The 20,331-nt window shown below is 35.9% G+C and overlaps 1 protein-coding gene across 7 annotated transcripts in view; it reads right to left on the minus strand.

The window, feature by feature from the left end:
- ARFIP1 (ARF interacting protein 1) overlaps positions 1–20,331 on the minus strand; it is a 126,205-nt gene that overhangs the window by 38,180 nt on the left and 67,694 nt on the right. For 5 of the 7 annotated variants that reach the window (XM_024757478.1, XM_024757475.1, XM_024757479.1 and 2 more), the window contains 4 exons: positions 18,845–18,940; positions 17,186–17,298; positions 8,335–8,556; positions 719–876 (listed from right to left, as the gene is read on the minus strand). In XM_024757478.1, coding sequence (XP_024613246.1) covers positions 719–876; positions 8,335–8,556; positions 17,186–17,298; positions 18,845–18,940 — 589 coding nt within the window. Of the gene's footprint in view, positions 1–718; positions 877–8,334; positions 8,557–17,185; positions 17,299–18,751; positions 18,786–18,844; positions 18,941–20,331 lie in introns of those variants that run through there. The other 2 variants (XM_024757482.1, XM_024757481.1) reach the window with 2 other exon arrangements.

A 20,331-nucleotide genomic window follows, 5' to 3' on the forward strand; every position in this document is an offset into this window, starting at 1 on the left:
AAAAAAAAAAAAAAAAAAAAGATGTATGAAAACACTGCATTATAAACAACTATGAAAATTTAAGGTAAATACTTTAATTTATGTAAAAGGTAAAATTTGGAAGATTGTGAAGCCTGGTTATAATCTGAATAACCAACATAAACAAAATCATGGAGGCAGAAATGAGCCAGTATATTCAAGAGAAATTGAAACTATGAATCTGGCTGTTGCGGAAGCAGTGTAACTGCTTATAGGGAAGCAGTGGTAGTATGATTGAAGAGGCAGGCTTAGGCCAGATTAGAAAGGGCATCTGGTATCTACCTGGCAGAACACAAGGCCCTGTCCTCTTCCAAGGAAGCTGGAGCCGGGAGCTCCTCCACCTCCCTATTCCCTAGCAGGCAGGGTTTGGGCACATGGCCAGCGCTCAACCGGATACTCTCAATGCAATGAAGCAAGGTACTCAGGAGCTTTTGGAAATTTTTATTTATGGGAGCTGTAGCAGCATCAAGTACCCTAATTAGATTCTTCTGAGGCATTAACTTGGCTTTGGTTCTTGCTTGTTTCTAGAATCTGTTCTCCTGCCTTTCTGTTAGCTCTGTGGGCTACCCTATAACCTTCTAATAAATTCTTTTTCTGCCCATATTGGCCAGAGTCAGTTTCTCTTATTTGCAACCCAAAACCTTAACCAAATTAGGTACCACCTGGTAAAACAGACAATATAATGAAAATCTATACCTACCTGGCACTTTCATACTGTTTCACAGTCATTAATGTATCCTCAATTGTTTTATTCACCAAAGTGTTCACACTGGCAATGAAAAAATTAATGGCTCCTAGAAGAGTTTCTCCATTTTTAGCCAGCAGTTTCTGTGTATCTGCATTATAGCCAAATTCTTCCTAAAACAAAAAAGTCATCTTAATTTATCCAGTTACAAATTAGTAAATGTGACTAAAGAAAATCTCAAACATATCACTATTGGGAAAATATCTGATTTAGAAATCTAGCTTTAGAAGTTTTCTCTTTCAATGTTTAAATAAATAAAAGGAATCTAAATCACAACTAGCTACAGAATTCCAGAAAAAGTCGAATAAACCAAATTGTTCAGCTCTGAGGCATAGCTAAAATCAAATAATTTTAAAAAGTGAAACTACTTTGTACTAGAAAAATTATTTTCATTTCTACGTTTTGTTTCTATTATACTGTAAGCACAGCTGTTAAGAAGAAAACTATAGCAGATTATTAATCAGAGAAACTTTAACTTTCACAACCAAATTAGGTAACAATTGGCTAAAACTTTCAGACATAAAATAGATTGTAATTTTTGTGTTTTGACTGAATCTCCTTAAAGTATAAATATTAACAATACACACTTCTTTGTAAACTTAGCAACCAGTTGACTCCCAAGCTCAGATCTATCTGGACAAACAGCTGAGGAAAGATCACTCAACACCAGTTTTAGTTCATTTTCTCTGAATAAACTGAGTCTTAGCTTAGCAAACATTACACATGACTCCTTAACATATGAATGGCAAGGGCTAACTCTAAATTTTGAGCAGAGAAAGCTTTCCAGTCTAAGTTTGATTAGTTAACAGATTATCAGGAACACATCTGACCAAATAAAAACTTTGATCATATCTTATTATAAGATATATCATTCAATTTGAGAATTGTGAGTTTGTTAAAAACATTTTAAAATTTCAACTGAAAAAAATAATGTAATATTAAATTAACTAGAATTTTAGAAGATGCAAATTTAACGTTAGTGCTATAGGTACAATTAAATTTCCAGGTGATAGAATATTCAATAATTAATAAACACAGAAAGTAAAATTATCTTTATTATGCTAAAAGCATTTTCCATCTAAGAGAGGTCCATGTAACTCTTTACTTGGAACTCAGTCTTCAAAATTGTAGAGCCCTTGATTTGCAAATATTGGCAGATAAGGATTACATAAGAGGACTATCAATCAATATATGTAAAAACTAAAATAAAAGGCAGAAAAGCTGAAGAGTTTTGGCACCATTTTTACAAGCTAAGTTACAATATTGAAGACTAAATAAATGTTACTGGAAATAGAATATAGGAGAGAACATTAAAAAAAAACTTAGAAAGAGTTCACACAATTGTTCTTATTTTCTTTGGTGTTCATTAAGAGGTAAAAGGCAAAATTAAAAAATCACCAAATAAGAGGAAGAAAAATATGAAATTGAGTTGGATATAAATATCATAGTTTTTCTATTCACTGTATAACAAAGTATATGTCATTGTATCATATCCCTGTAACACTGTTCATTGCTAAAAGTTTTCAACATCCACAATTCCACATTAACTTTGAAAATGCCAGAAGTCCTAATTTAGCCACAGGGAGATCTATATAACCTAGAAAGCTGTGCTTTTACTAACAACAAATAAACAAAAAAAAACAGAGTACTGTAAGATGAAATCACTGCAGATTGATATGTTATACAGCAGAATTTGGAATCCTATATTTACAGATGAGAAAAACAGCCTTAAATTCAAAGCAGACAGGAGGAGTAAATGGACACTGTTCTGTTTCATGAGTGTAAATCTCGCCCATAATTCTGTGATGAAAATGTGCATAAAACTTCAGATTTTATTGCATAATTTGGAAACTTAATTGGCTAAAATAAAAAAGCTTTTTTATAGTAAGGTACAAGAGACATAGTAGTAAGTGTTACAAAACAATTAGGATACTAGAAATAAATAAATATACATATGCATACGCATTATAAATACATAATTAAATATGCTTTTTTGGCAATGAAAATAAAATAAAACATGCCTCAACCTTCATTTAGTTGATAAGTTATTTTAGTATTCTCAGTTGGACAGGGGTATTTTACACATTATTTTAATAGTCAAAGGGTATACATATCAAGAACAGGGCTGCAGTTCTAATCTGTCAGTGAAGAAGAAAGGCCAACACAATTCCTTGATCTAAAAATTTACTTGCTTTATATATAGAGAGAATGAAGTTTCAAAACACTTGAACTATTTTCTCTTCAGCAGCTCCTACATTATTTACAATATTTATCAGATGTAAATGTACCAAATATAAATGACCACCATTTCCCATTCAACTTATACATTAGGACTAAATAACAGAAGCATATGATTGGACCTAAAACATCTAGTTTTAGTAATAGATATTATTACCTAATTAATCACAAATGAGTTATTTTAAACAATAATGCAAAAAAACTAGAATCACAAGAACTAATTGACAATTGATAGTAATTCGGACTGTGGAAACTTTCCTAATCTCAATGTAGATGTTACCCTCTAAATTGAGAAAATGCAATTTAATAAGGTGCCATGGTACAACAGAACTAGGAGGAAGGCATGTGATAAAATGGTAAAAGTCTAGTTTAGAAATTCAAACAGTTTGGAAATTCAAACAGTTTGGGAATTCATATCTTGATTCTGCCACTCAATGGATTTGTGTCTCTCATGAATAACTCAAATTCTTTGGGCCTCCATTTCCTTACTAATAAAATGAAGATAATTCCCTTACAAGCTTGACAGGAAGTCTAACAAGGCAACCTGTATAAAGTTTCTGACAGATGACAGGCATTCATTAAAAGATCATTTCCTGGGCTTCCCTGGTGGCGCAGTGGTTGAGAGTCCGCCTGCCGATGCAGGGGCTGCGGGTTCGTGCCCTGGTCTGGGAAGATCCCACATGCCGCGGAGCGGCTGGGGCCATGAGCCATGGACGCTGAGCTTGTGCGTCAGGAGCCTGTGATCCACAACGGGAGAGGCCACAACAGTGAGAGGCCCGCGTACAGCAAAAAAAAAAAAAAAAAGATCATTTCCTATCCCCTTCAGGAGATTTGACTTTTTTTACTGCTGGATATTGGTTGTTTCTCTAGAAAATGAAGAAACTGGACTAATCTATAAATTCTTCCTCAACCCCCAAATGTCACAATCTCAACAACAGCTATCATAACCATCATAATTTATCTAGTGCCACTATGTGCCAGCCCCTGCCCTATGTATTTTCCAGAAATCTCAGTTAATATGGCATAAGGTGGAAGGAAGTGGACCTCAGCTCTTTACTGTACTCTATAAGCTTTTCCTCAAAAAGAACCAACAGGCAAAGAAGGGAGTTACTGTGTTGGCGGGTGTGACTGATCCTGATTACCAAGGAGAATTTGGACTGCCCCTCCACAATGGAGGTAAGGAAGAGTAAGCCTGGAACCCAGGTGATCCCTTACTACTACCATGTCCTGTGATTAATTTCAATGGAAAACTACAATAGCCCATTTCACGAAGGACTGCTAATGGTCTGGACCTTGCAGGAATGATGGTTTGGGTCACCTCACCAGGCAAAGAACCACCACAGACTGAGGTGCTACCTGAGAACAAATGCAGTATGGAATGGGTAATGGAAGAAGCTACAACCATGTGACCATTTGTAGAAATGAGGACTATAATTCTTATTTCTTCCTTACTTTGTTATGAATGTTTGTGTGTGTGTGTGTGTGTGTGTGTGTGTGTGTGTGTAAAGCAAGTACCTTTTTCTTCCCTCTCTTATCTTTCCTCCCTTATCACATAAGATATATTAACTTTATATCATGATATATAGCTATTGGTAACTTAACACCATAGTATTTAAGTTTCAGGAGATCAAGGAAAAAAGTGATCCTCACCCAAGGACTTTGCATCATCTTCTAGGGAAAGAGTTGCTGTGTCTTTGATAGTACACAGGATAGTTATATCACATTAGGTGGAAGTAAGACTTTATTGTCTTGATTTGGAGATTAAGTGTGGTTTAAAGAGATGCATATAAGTGCTGCTAAGTTGACAAAGGGTGGACTGTGATGGTTAATTTTATGTGCCCACTTGATAAGACTATGGTGTCCAGCTGTTTGGTCAAACATCAGTCTAGATGTTGCTACAAAGGTGCAGATTTTGTGATGTGATCCACATTTACGATGATAAACACTGAAGACGTGGTTTAAAGTTGGCTTTAAGGAGATTATCCTCCATAACATGATGGGCCTCATCTAATCAGCTGAAGGTCGTAAGAGCAAAAGTTTGAGGTTTCCTGGAGAAGAAGGAATTCCATCTTAACACTGTAACACAGAAACCTTGTCCAAGTTTCCAGCCTTCTGGCCTACCCTATGGATTGCAGACTTGCCAATCCCTATAACAGTGTCAGCCAATTCCTTAAAATAAATCTTTTGTGTGTGTGTGTGTGTGTGTGTGTGTGTGTGTGTGTATCTCCTATTGATGCTCTTTCTCTGGAAAACCTTGAATGATACAAAAACATCCTCCTTGTAAATGTTGATTCCAGATTTCAAATTCATCTCCAGTAGGTTCTAGTTTACCATTACTTTTACATTTATAAATATCAATTAGAATGTTCAATGAATTTTTAAAAATTTCTATATTATATATTTCCTTCAAATCACTTTTGTATACGCATTTACTTTCAGCATTTGTTCACTAACAAATATATCAAGTATATTTTGGTGCATAAACATCATAAAAGAAGGAATATCATGTCTTCTTAGCAAAACAGGATGGTCCAGATTCTTTAAAAAAATGTTGCTTGTTGGAGTTGCTCCTGTTGAACAACTCACTAAATGAAAATACCTGGGATAGTTTGTGCATCAACTTGGTTGGGTCACAGCGTCCAAATATTTGGTCAAACATTATTCTGATGTTTCTGTGAGGGTGTTTCTGAATGAGACTTATATTTTAATTGGTGTACTGTTAGTAAAGCAGACTGCCCTGCATAACGTGAGCGGGTGTCATGCAATCAGCTGAAGACCTTAATAGAACAACAACTGACCTCCCCTGGACAAGAAAGAATTCTGCTAGCAGACTGCCTTTGGACTTGTACTGCTACTCTTTCCTGGGTCTCCAGCCTGCCAGCCTACCCTACAGATTTTGGGTAGCAGCCTTGCCAATCATGTGAACCAATTTCTTAAAATAAATCTCTATATAGCTATGTATCCTGTTGATTCTGTTTCTCTGGAGAATCTTGACTAACACAATACCGTATTTCCTTTTGTCCTTAAAAATACATTATTATTCAATGACTCTTTAAGAAAATTCACGTAGGATATCATCATTGGAATACTTATAGCCCGCAATTTCACTGATATTATCCAATTTTGCCATCACTGTTAAGAGTCAATACTGCTATCTTTTTGCAGTCATCTTCTGATTTGTGTAGTAATTGTGAAATTTATTCATCTGGTATTGTAGTCTCTTTCCATTATGTGCAAAAATGAAAAATTCCAAAATTCTTAATTGTGTTGCACGAACATGAAAAAACAAACAAACAACTACATAAATAGTTTCTCCAGATTTCTTTTTGGCAATGCAAACAAACAAAAAGTATTTATCTCACTATTGTATCATTCTTCTAGGCAATGCTGTCATTCTTTAGTTTTCTTATTGTCTTAGTCATTTTTAACATGGTAGGAAAAAACTGATGAGTAATAACGAAATAATTCCTAAGATGGTGAAACAGCAAACTGTTTTAAGATATAGGAAAATAGGATCATTAAGATCCCATATTGTGTCTGATTTCCAATGGACCCATATGGTAGCTGCAAGATAACAAGTTTTATTCTATTAAAAGCATAAGTAAATTTTCTCATTGGAAGACCTCCAAGAAAGAATAAAGTCATGAAATACCAATCCTTACAGAGAGTTAAAAGTGCTCAAATAAAAAACTCAAAAATTCAAACTGGGTCCAATGGACTTGAATACTGAGGATTACCCTCTCAGTTCTGTTTAAAAAAAAAAGGACTTCACATCTGTAAAAGAAAGATAATAAAAGTACTACTAGCTAAGACTGGGCATTAGATGAGCTAATACACATATAAACCACTGTATCTAGTGTATAGTAAGTCCCCAATCTCTGTTAACTATTATAATTAATAGGTTCTACTGAATATAGCATCAGTGATAACATTACTGCAGCACTTCCCCAGACCCTATACTCTGGCTACCTCTCTCCATACTGTGGGGATTTTTCTCTGGGTCACAGACCATCTAAAGATTCCATTTAAAGAGACAGCAAGAGATCATGGAAAGGGACTTCCCTTGTGATCCAGTGGTTAAGAATCTGTCTTGCAATGCAGAGGACACTGGTTCAATCCCTGGTTGGGGAACTAAGATCCCACGTGCCACAGGGCAACTGGGCCTGCACGCCACAACTAGAGAGCCCATGCACCACAACTACTGAGCCCACTTGCTCTGGAGCCTGCGCACCTCAACAAAGAGCCTGTGCGCTGTGTGCTGCAACTAAGACCCGACGCAGCCAAAAAATAAATACTTTAAAAAATGCTATTAATTCTTATTAAAAAAAAAAAAGAGATCATGGAGAAACAAAAAGGCCTGGATATAAATTCCAATTCTATCTTTTATTTGTTTTGTGAGTTTATAAAAACTACGTAAACTCTCTTGGCCTCAACTTCCTCATCTATAAATAGGGGATAACATTTCTTGCAGTGTTAGATAAATTACATGATATAATGGTTATAAAGCACCTAGCCCATTATATTGAAATTTTGGATACTCAATAATTACAGCTGTTATGATAACTCAGCTTCCTAAATATTAGTTTCATTCTTCTTTTTGACTGTCTCATGACTCAGAATTGAATCTCAATGTTTTTCTCAACATTGTCATCTGTAGCCAAACTTTCTTTGTCCAAGATACTAGATATTATCAAATGATTTAATGCTCTAAATTATCTAACTGTACAAGTTAGAAGTCTGTAGGCAAGGAATTTCTGTACCTTTTGGCTCCACGTGAGGAAAAAAAAAAGACATAAAAGGAGTCACTTAAGATATTATTAGGATTTGTTAATAATGCTTTGCTGAATACTTATATAGATATATACAGAAAAATAATTTCATTCTAAAATTCACAATTTTACAGTAATGATTTCAGTAAAAGTGTATCACAAATGCAGCCAAGCAAGCTACTCTTTGCTCAGGACATTCAGAGACTACGCAGGAGATTTTCAATAGGTGCCTGAATTTACTTTTTACCCACACCCAGCTATATACATAGCTATGATTCTTTCTAGGCTCTAGCAGGCTGAGTACTCTTTTTCCTTTCCTCTACCAAGTTCCCTTGCCCTGAAACCTCCAGATGACATCTTCTTGAGGGTACAACTGGACCACTATGTTGGTAGAAGTCAGTTGGGCCTTCCTGAAAATTAGATGAAATACCTTAAAGAACACCACAAGATTACAATTTTATTAAGAATTCAGCAAATCAGAAATGTAACAACTTACCTCTTAGTATACTCCTATTGCCATTTTCATCCCCCTCACCCCCCAATAGTTATTTCAAATAATCTTACATGGAGTTCTAGTGACTTCAAACTCAGGTCAGCAAATGCATCTCCAAGTTGCCTTTGGGTATGCACCATCTGGAAAAGCTGGGTTGACAATGTCTGAGCCAGTTTTAGAATATTTTCATATTTTTTCTTGTTATCTCTTAATATATCAATCTGAGCTTCAAGTTCAAGGTCCACAGTTCTTGATCCACGGCCCAGCTTCTCAGAGATAATCTGTCGAGTGCACTAGAAGTGGAAAGATATACTTTGTTTAGGAAGAAAAAAAGAACAAAAGAAAAAAACAGTAATACAGCAATCCAAAGTGCAAATGCTGGAGCATATGGCATACACCATTTTTGGCTTCAAACAAGCTAGCCTAACAAACAGAAAATTGTCAGCCCCCTTAGAGGTTCATCAGGACTCAGAAAGTAAATTTTTTTTTTTTTTTTTTGCGGTACGCGGGCCTCTCACTGTCGTGGTCCCTCCCGTTGCGGAGCACAGGCTCCACACGCCCAGGCCCAGCGGCCATGGCCCACGGGCCCAGCCGCTCCGTGGCACGTGGGATACTCCTGGACCGGGGCACGAACCCGTGTCCCCTGCATCGGCAGGCGGACTCTCAACCACTGCGCCACCAGGGAAGCCCCAGAAAGTAAATTTATCAGACATGTTTTTTAACTATTACTTATTAGAGGAAGTTTTAAGACGTATCTAGCTAGTGTATATACTGCCAGATGAGCTCTCTCACATAATCATATTTCAAGTTTTGTGCACTTTGGTAGATTACTGAAAACAACTGAGATACTTGGCATTGATTTAAGAACGATACTCGACTATTAATATAGGAATAATAAGAATACCAAAATTCTACTCTCCTATTGGTTTCAAATGCTTTTTTTCCTTTGATTTTCCCCTTAAATAGCTGCGTATATGTGTGTGAGTAGGAAGAATGAGGGGAAGAAAGGAAGGAGAAAGAAGAAAGAGGAGGTAGGGAGGGAGGGAAGTGGGGAGGAACAGGAGCATCCCAAATTGTGGAGGTGGACTTTGAGAGGAAGATTTATTATTTTTTCCCCTTTTCCTCTTTTAGTGAGTGTGTATGTGTATGCTTCTGTGTGAGATTTTGTCTCTATAGCTTTGCTTTCACCATTTGTCCTGGGTTTTATCCGTCCAATTTTTTTTTTTTACTTTTTAAAAACAATTTTTTTCTTAATAATTATTTTTTATTTTAATAACTTTATTTTATTTTATTTCTCTTTCTTTCTTTCTCTTCCCTCCTTCCTTCCTTCCTCCCTCACTCCCTCCCTCCCTATCTTTCTTTCTACTTTTTCTCCCTTTTATTCTGAGCTGTGTGGATGAAAGGCTCTTGGTGCTGCAGCCAGGAGTCAGTGCTGTGCCTCTGAGGTGGCAGAGCCAACTTCAGGACACTGGTCCACAAGAGACTTCCCAGCTCGACGTAATATCAAACGGCGACAATGAACAGCAGAAAAAATGAAATAAAAAATACTCTAGAAGGGATCAGTAGCAGAATAACTGAGGCAGAATAACGGATAAGTGACCTGGAAGATAAAATAGTGGAAATAACTACTGCAGAGCAGAATAAAGACAAAAGAATGAGGACAGTCTCAGAGACCTCTGGGACCACATTAAATGCACCAACATTCGAATTATACAGATCCCAGAAGAATAAGAGTAAAAGAAAGGGACTGAGAAAATGTTTGAAGAGATTATAGTTGAAAACTTCCCTAATATGGGAAAGGAAATAGTTAATCAAGTCCAGGAAGCACAGAGAGTCCCATACAGGATAAATCCAAGGAGAAACACACCAAGACACATATTAATCAAACTGTCAAAAATTAAATACAAAGAAAACATATTAAAAGCAGCAAGGGAAAAACAACAAATAACACACAAGGGAATCCCCATAAGGTTAACAGCTGATCTCTCAGCAGAAACTCTGCAAGCCAGAAGGGACTGGCAGGACATATTTAAAGTGATGAAGGAGAAAAACCTACAACCAAGATTACTCTCTCCAGGAAGGATCTCATTCAGATTTGATGGAGAAATTAAAACCTTTAGAGACAAGCAAAACCTGATAGAGTTCAGCACCACCAAACCAGCTTTACAATATATGCTAAAGGAACTTCTCTAGGCAAGAAACACAAGAGAAGGAAAAGACCTACAATAACAAACCCAAAACAACTAAGAAAATGGGAATAGGAACATACATATCGATAATTACCTTAAATGTAAATGGATTAAATGCTCCCACCAAAAGACACAGACTGGCTGAATGGATACAAAAATAAAACCCATATATATGCTGTCTATAAGGGACCAACTTCAGACCTAGGGACACATGCAGACTGAAAGTGAGGGGATGGAAAAAGATATTCCATGCAAATGGAAACCAAAAGAAAGATGGAGTAGCAATTCTCGTTATCAGACAAAATAGACTTTAAAATAAAGACTATTACAAGAGACAAAGAAGGACACTACATAATGATCAAGGGATCGATCCAAGAAGAAGATATAACAATTGTAAATATTTATGCACCCAACATAGGAGCACCTCAATACATAAGGCAAATACTAACAGCCATAAAAGGGGAAATCGACAGTAACACAGAAAGAGTAGGGGACGTTAACACCTCACTTTCACCAATAGACAGATCATCCAAAATGAAAATAAACAAGGAAACACAAGCTTTAAATGATACATTAAACAAGATGGAATTAATTGATATTTATAGGACATTCCAACCAAAAACAACAGAATACACATTTCTCTCAAGTGCTCATGGAACATTCTCCAGGATAGATAATATTTTGTGTCTCAAATCAAGCCTTCATAAATTTAAGAAAACTGAAATTGTATCACGTACGTTTTCCGACCACAACGCTATGAGACTAGATATCAATTACAGGAAAAGATCTGTAAAAACTACAAACACATGGAGGCTAAACAATACACTACTTAATAACGAAGTGATCAGTGAAGAAATGAAAGAGGAAATCAAAAAATACTTAGAAACAAATGACAATGGAGACACGACAACCCAAAACCTATGGGATGCAGCAAAAGCAGTTCCAAGAGGGAAGTTTATAGCAATACAATCCTAGCTTAAGAAACAGAAAACATCTCAAATAAAAAACCTAACCTTGCATCTAAAGCAATTAGAGAAAGAGGAACAAAAAAACCCCAAAGTTAGCAGAAGGAAGGAAATCATGAATATCAGATCAGAAATAAATGAAAAAGAAAAGAAGGAAATGATAGCAAAGATGAATAAAACTAAAAGCTGGTTCTTTGAGAAGATAAACAAAATTGATAAACCATTAGCCAGACTCATCAAGAAGAAAAGGGAGAAGACTCAAATCAATAGGATTAGAAATGAAAAAGCAGAACTGCCACTGCAGAAATACAAAAGATCATGAGAGATTACTGCAAGCAACTCTGTGTCAATAAAATGGACAACCTGGAAGAAATGGACAAATTCTTAGAAATGCACAACATGCCAAGACTCAATCAGGAAGAAATAGAAATTATGAACAGACCAATTATAATCACTGAAATTGAAACTGTGATTTAAAATCTTCCAACAAACAAAAGCCCAGGACCAGATGGCTTCACAGGCAATTTCTATCAAACATTTAGAGAAGAGCTAACACCTATCCTTCTCAAACTCTTCCAAAATATAGCAGAGGGAGGAACACTCCCAAACTCATTCTACGAGGCCACCGTCACCCTGATACGAAAACCAGATAAAGATGTCACAAAGAAAGAAAACTACAGGCCAATATCACTGATGAACACAGATGCAAAAATCCTAAACAAAATCCTAGCAAACAGAATCCAACAGCACATTAAAAGGATCATACACCATGATCAAGTGGGGTTTATTCCAGGAATACAAGGATTCTTCAATATATGCAAATCAATCAACGTGATACACCATATTAACAAACTGAAGGAGAAAAACCATATGATCACCTCAATAACTGCAGAGAAAGTTTTCGACAAAATTCAACACCCACTTATGATAAAAACCCTGCCGAAAGTAGGCATAGAGGGAACTTTCCTTAACATAATAAAGGCCATATATGACAAACCCACAGCCAACATCATCCTCAATGGTGAAAAACTGAAACCATTTCCATTAAGAGCAGGAACAAGACAAGGTTGCCCACTCTCACCACTCTTATTCAACATAGTTTTAAAAAAAACAAACAACCCAATCCAAAAATGGGCAGAAGATGTAAACAGACATTTCTCCAAAGAAGATATATAGATTGTCAACAAACACATGAAAGGATGCTCAGCATCACTAATCATTAGAGAAATGAAAATCAAAACTACAATGTGGTATCACCTCACACCAGTCAGAATAGCCATCATCAAAAAATCTACAAACAAGAAATGCTGGAGAGGGTGTCGAGAAAAGGGAACCGTCTTGCACTGCTGGTGGGACTGTAAGTTGATACCGCCACTATGGAGAACAGTATGGAGGTTCCTTAAAAAACTAAAAATAGAACTACCATATGACCCAGCAATCCCACTACTGGGCATATACCCTGAGAAAAACATAATTCAAAAAGAGTCATGTACCACAATGTTCATTGCAGTTCTATTTACAATAGCCAGAACACTGAAGCAACCTAAGTGTCCATCAACAGATGAATGGGTAAAGAAGATGTGGCACATATATACAATGGAATATTACTCAGCCATAAAAAGAAAGGAAATTGAGTTATTTGTAGTGAGGTGGATGGACCTAGAGTCTGTCATACAGAGTGAAGTAAGTCAGAAAGAGAAAAACAAATACCGTATGCTAACACATATATACGGAATCTAAAAAAAAAATGGTTCTGAAGAACGTAGGGGCAGGACAGGAATAAAGACGCAGACGTAGAAAATGGACTTGAGGACATGGGGAGGGGTAAGCATAAGCTGGGAAGAAGTGAGAGAGCTGCACTGACATATATACACTACCAAATGTAAGACAGATAGCTAGTGGGAAGCAGCCGCATAGCACAGAGAGATGACCTCGTTGCTTTGTGACCACCTAGAGGGGTGGGAGGGAGACACAAGAGGGAGGGGATATGGGCATATATGTACATGTATCGCTGATTCGCTTGTTATACAGTAGAAACTAACACAACAATGTAAAGCAATTATACTCCAATAAAGATGTTAAAAAAAAAAAGAAAAAAAACGAATTCATTTTGAAAATAATAGGACAAATGGAACAAAATTAAAGGGGCAGGAAGAAGCAAAAGTAAATTATTGCTCTACATAGATCTCCTACTTGGGGGAAGATAATATAATGATAAACAGTGTATAAAATACCATAAATCACCACCATATAGGTCATGAATTTACAAGATAGTCACTAGGTACTACTAGTATTTAAATAGCACCAGAGCTTTTGTATAATGCAAAAAAAAAAAAAAAGAATAAAACAATTTAAGTACAAGAAAAAGAATAATTTCATGGCAGCAACTGATAGATATTACATTAAAAGAGTTATTAAGAGTGAAGGATAGGGAAAAAGGGAGCATAAAAGGAAATACTAGAAATTGAACAGGGGAGACAGATCAAGAAGTAAATAAAGAAGGTAATATGATAAGAAAAATGGGAATGAAAGTTTTAAAGATACTGGCTTTAAGACAACAAATATTAACTTGATAAAGGTGTGAATACTGGTGGCACATTCTTAAAACATTTTTAAGAAACATTTAATGTTTAGAAAAGATGCCAAACAGGTCTGAATGCTGAAACAGAGATTATTCTTAAAAAAATAAGATGGACTTCTAAAAGGACCCTAGTTTACACTAGGAAAATACAAAAAAAACAAAAATGATAAACCAGAGTTCATTATTCACAACTGTTCTTGCAGATGAGAATAAATAAGAAAATAAATAAATTTTGTATTCAAAGTGTGTGAATAAAATCAGGTAGATTAAAATAATATTTAAGGGACTCCCCTGGTGGTGCAGTCGTTAAGAATCTTCCTGCCAATACAGGGGACATGGGTTCGAGCCCTGGTCCGGGAAGATCCCACATGCTGCAGAGCAACTAAGTCCATGTGCCATAACTACTGAGCCTGCACTCTAGAGCCCACGAGCCACAACTGCTGAAGCCCGCGTGCCACAACTACTGAAGCCTGCGCACCTAGAGCCTGTGGCTCCACAACAAGAGAAGCCACCGCAATGAGAAGCCCGTGCATGCTCACAAAGTGTAGCCCCTGCTCGCTGCAACTAGAAAAAGCCTGCATGCAGCCATGAAGACCCAACACAGCTATAAATGAGTAAATAAATTAATAATAATAATATTTAAGAAGATAGGTTCAAGGCCTAAACTTAAAATCACTCCTATTACATATTTGGTTTTAATCACCAGACTGCTCTTGGAGCCAAAATTAACAACCAGTAAAGGAGGTGCTAATATTCTCTTTTAGGAAAAGCCTTAAAGTGTTTGCTAGAGAACAGAAACAGGCAGAAGAAATTAAAGTTAGAAATCATGTAGGAACTGAAGTCCAAGAAAGAAAGGATCAAAGCCATAGCCAGAATCAAGGTCCTCAAGAGTATGATGGATAACAAGCAAAGTCCTAATTCACCCAAATCAGAATCAATACTTGAAGGATTATCCAAATGACAACGAATGTCCTATATCAGCTCACAATTTGGACCAAAAAGGTCAAAAAGCCACAAGAATAGAGCGTCATATGTCAGCCCAGACACACTGGGCTACAAACTTCATAAAATCATGTAAGCTAGGACTTTCTCTCTTTTGACTTAGACTAGATATCCAAACTTTTCTAATGAAAAAAAGTTTCAGCTACAAATAAAGTGATCACTCTGAAGAGAATAACTCTTTCACATAGTACTATGCCATGTGCACACATTATGAAGACTGGTCATTTTTATTAACAGAAAGTCGGAATGTGGTATGTTAATGTAGAGATAACTGGAATCTTAATGATTCAACTCAGATTATTGAAGAGGTAAAAGACAGAAGAAAAGGAATACATGATAAACACACACATATAGGAAAAAAAAAGATAAAGAACAAGGAAAACACAAATTAAATGACATAAGAGAGGAAGGCTAAAATGAGAAAAATTTAATTTGGTAATCTGTAAAATTACTAGGATTTAGTTCAGAAATAAGGCCTGTATTCTTTAGGCTCCAAATGTGTGGATAGAGAATGCCAATGGTTAGAGTCAAATTTCAGGAATAAATGAACAAAGGAATGGCTGAACAGAATTTAATAAATAAATGAATGGAGCTCAGTCTGGTATGAAAGACAAACAAGTGGAATGAAAGGGAGCATGAAGGGGAATTCCAAGCAGTAGGCAAATACAGCCCTGTGAACAAAGTAGTAGAGGTGTGAGAAAGCACAGCTTGTTTAGGAAATATCTGGATAATCTGGTATGGATCACTGGATCCCTGGGTGAAGAGAAGAGCAGCAGGAGATGAAGTTGGAAAGGTAGATGGGGTCAGATTCATGCTGTTCTAAAGACAATGGGGATCGAGTGAAGGATTTTAAGCAAGAATGAACCATGTCAGGCAGAGCAGAATATGTAGGCTAAGAGAATTTGTCAAGAAGCTACTACAGTAATGTGAGAGGGTAATCATATGGCTGTGAAGGGTGAGATGGAGACGAGGGTATAAAGTCAAAGAATATTAAAGACGCAGAATCCATTTTAATTAACTAGATACGTGGAATCAGCGAGAAGATGAAGTAGACATTTGAATATTTGGTTGAACTGTTGTGATATGAGGGAATACAATGGGAAAAACAATACATGGAATGAGAGAATCCATGTCCTTGAGAACAAAAGGGGCAATGAGTAAATAGAATGTCCTGAGTGGGAACAGTTTCGCAGGCATCCACTGATGCCTTTTTGACGGCTACCACTGGCATTTCTCAGTTCTACACTGACATGAACTAAATACTTTTTTGGAAAGATTCATGTAGCAGTTTCAGGGCACTTCTACCAACTTAAGAATACCTGTACTTTTGTAGAAAACTGCAGATCATACTTTAAAAATACTAACTGAAAGAATAAATTCGCTTTTGTATTACTCTTTAGAAGACACATAAGAGACTCCGTATAAAAATACAGACAATTCCCGACTTACAAACCACTAGGCCCACTACCAATTCACAAATACAGCCAGTGTTAAGGCTAATGCTCTAACTTGAACTGATAGGGCTTTCACCCACTTAACTATTCTATGAATTCTACCATCTTGTCCCTGTTAAGATTTGAAGGTACTAAGTGGATTTGGGGCTTATCTATTTGTAATACATCAAATATAGTATAGATTAAATAATTTGCTTATTTGTTTTATGAGAACATAAAAAAAATAACCAACAATTACTCTGAAACAATACAACCAACAACAATAAACTTCTGAAATCCAACTCATTTGCTGTGTGCACAGTTAGTGCTTAGTTATTACAATAAATCAGAGAATTCCAAACTTTGGAAAACTAATATACCTCTTTTGACATTCAGCTGCTATAAAGTATCAAAAACCTGCAGATTGTGACAAACATATCTAGAGCAGCTCTGTATACAGCTAAATGTGCTCCCTCCCAGGCACTGTATTTCTTCTTCAACTATGTGTTATCCGTCAATTAGTAAGAACTTTAGTAGCTTTTTTTTAAACTCTTGCTACTGACTTTTTAAAATACATTTATGCCAAGATCAATAAGACAAAATACTTCATTTTCTAATTGTATGTTTATGTTTAAATAGCATTATTCTCTCCTATATATTCATATAATTGCAAAATAATAATGTGAATAACATACAAATGAAAATTCTTAAAGCCAGATAGGGTACAGAATAAAAAAAAAAAAATTACAAACCTTGTAGGTATTTAGACTCCATTTTCTAACAAGTTCTAACTTTTCCATTGCAGGATTTTTAGTTTCATCTGCTAGAATAACTGGTCCACTTTTTGTCTGCGTTCTCTGGCCACCTATAAGATCAGAACAAAAGATAAAAATGCAAACCAGATAAAGACAAGTAGAAAGAAAACAAAACACTGATGCTGTTCAAATTAAACTACTTATGCATTTAAAGAAATAAAAAAGTCCCCACAAGGTGAAGGACTAGAACTTCCTGGAATCATTTTGAGGATAATTTCCTAACACTTAAAAAAATATATTTCTGAGGTTTGTCCATCTTCTTAAAAACAAATCCTGCAACCGGCCTTCTTCTCTAAATACGTTGCTGTTTACTTCAAGAAAAATAAATTTTCCACAATTAATCTTATAACCTAATGATTCTAAAAAAAACTGTCAGTGAAAATCTGAAAGGCCACGCACTCTTCACAGTGATCTCCTTTCACTATACTACATAGAAGAGAGCAACAATAGAATGTTACTGTAATTTTGGAGGATTTAAAAACACTATAATTTTAAAGTCATTAAAAATATCTTACCACTAGTATAAGAGGCTGTGTTATAACAAGACCTAGACTGTACTTCGTTTTTTCTCAAGAGAACCCTCCACTTCCCAAAAAAGCCATAATTAATACAGGCAGTATAAAGCCCTGATAATGCATTGCTCCAACAATCAAGAAGTTATGACATAAAAGCAACTCTACAACTATATAGTTCCTAATAGTAAAATATTTTTCGTAGAAGAAAAATTTTTTTTTTATTTTTGTGTTATGCGGGCCTCTCACTGTTGTGGCCTCTCCTGTTGCGGAGCACAGGCTCCGGACGCGCAGGCTTAGCAGCCATGGCTCACGGGCCCAGCCGCTCCGTGGCATGTGGGATCTTCCCGGACCGGGGCACGAACCCGTGTCCCCTGCATCAGCAGGCGGCCTCTCAACCAGTGCACCACCAGGGAAGCCCAGAAGAAAGTATTTAATAAACATGTGTGATGTTAATGACTTGGGATAGAAACTTCATAATAATTTTAAAATAACAATGAGAAGACGACAAGAGAAAATGTTTTATAAAATGGCTGTAAAAGGTTACAGTCAGCAAAAATTTCTTTTCTCACTCCTCTAGCCAGCCCAGCCTTTACCATAGCTTTACCACAATCTAAGAAAGAGAACAGCATACAAAATCAAACACATTTAAGAATTTACAAAATTCTCACAGAAACAAAATATTAACATTTCATGTAAAAAGAAATACAAAGTTTATTTTTTCCCTGTTTTTATAGTCCAGCAATATTAAAGTGCAGAGCAGTTTAGGATCAAATAAGTAAACCAACATTTTCCAGAGCAAAGAGAGGATGATTTAAAATGAATCAATTTTACAGTGTTTTTTAATCGTAAGGTAAATTAAATTTCGGGTTTGAAATAGAGCCTAATAAACTTTGAAAAGCCAGAAAGATAAGCTATGGCTAGAAAGATTATTTTCCTTATTGTTAAAAAAAAAAAAAGCAGCCACCCAAACAGCCAGAATAACACACACCTAAGAATATAAAGCAAGTGATAAGAAACTGAGTGAATTAGTTTAGTTTCAGCAGTAGCAAGAAGGGCTTTATCCAATCAGTGCAGTGAATACCTGCAGGAACAATTAAATCACTTCCTTGTTGAGCCAGTCGACTAGCTGCCACCCTGCTAGGAGACATAACAGATGGCAGTGGTGGTGCTGGGGAACCTGAAAAGGGCAGACATTTCACTGTGAAAATCCTTTTCTTCCTCCACATACTTACATTTTGAATATAGGTGTACTGACATTTTCTTTAAGATATTCAAAAACTAGGATTAAAAGCTAGAATTAATATACTGGTTTTCTTGCAGAAATGGACTAATAATAAATGGATGCTACCAGACTGAGTTCTTAGTTTCCAAATCAATTAAAAGAATGTGATTAGAGTCCCACAGCTGAATGATTTAAAGCTTAAGTAAATATTTTATCACTTGCTACTCTAACATAGGGAGGAAAGCTCTTCAAGTAGAAATCCAAAGGCACGTAACACTGTATCAAATTTAAAATTAAAATTCATAGAAATGTGAATGAATCATAGCCTTCACAGAAATTGTAGCCAACATTTTCATATCATATATCAAATATCACATAGTGTAGGTCACTGCTACTCACAGTATGGATGCAAGGGGTCTCCATCAATTATGTCACCTGGGAACTCACCAGAAATGCAAAACTCAGGCCCTGCCACAAATCTACTGAACCAGAATCTGCATTTTCACAAGATCCTCAGGTGATCTGCATGTTTTTTTTAAGCTTGAGAAGTGCTAACATAGAGTGTTATTCCGATTAATCATAAGCATTACTTCTGAAGCTTTTAAAACATACCTGAGACACTCCATAAAATCTTCTGATTATCAGTGAAACAGGTATCTGTAGGGCTTTTTTGCCAGGTTTATCTTTTTTATTCGATTGATTTTTAGTTTTCATTTATTTATTAGGTAAATAAAAATTGTATATATTTAAGGTGTACAAAGTGATGTTTTGATATATGTATACATTGTGAAATGATTACATCCATCACCTCACATAGTTACCTCTTTTGTGTGTGTGGTGAAAAAACTTGAGATCTATTCTCTTAGCAGATTTTCAAGTATACTTTATTATTAACTATAGTCACCATGCTGCACATTAGGCAACTGTAGTTTTTTAAAAGCTACTTAGGCTATTCTCAAACACAACTAAGCTTGAGAACCAGAGGAAAGAACACAATTTCTGAGTGAAACACAACTGAGTTTTAAATTCTAACTCTGGGCTTGAAATTCTGGCTCTATTTAACCACATAGTATCAATATTTTAGTATCAGTAATTTGCCAGTAACACCCTGGCAAATTACTTAAGGTCTCTGAGCCTCAGTTACCTATAAAATAAGAAAAACTGACTACCTAACATTGTTGCTAATGGCCAGCATTAAACTAAGAAAACTGTCTGGCATTAAACTAAAGAAAATTAGCTTCAACTGATTTCTTTATTTTAAATTCTAAAGGCTATATATCTTTAGGGAAGTGATAATTAAAAAGAAGTTGAGAAAATTATTAACATCCTTCCACATTTAACTGAGT

This window comes from Neophocaena asiaeorientalis, unplaced genomic scaffold (assembly GCF_003031525.2).
Source record: "Neophocaena asiaeorientalis asiaeorientalis breed wild unplaced genomic scaffold, Neophocaena_asiaeorientalis_V1.1 scaffold238, whole genome shotgun sequence".
NCBI classification, from domain to species: domain Eukaryota; kingdom Metazoa; phylum Chordata; class Mammalia; order Artiodactyla; family Phocoenidae; genus Neophocaena; species Neophocaena asiaeorientalis.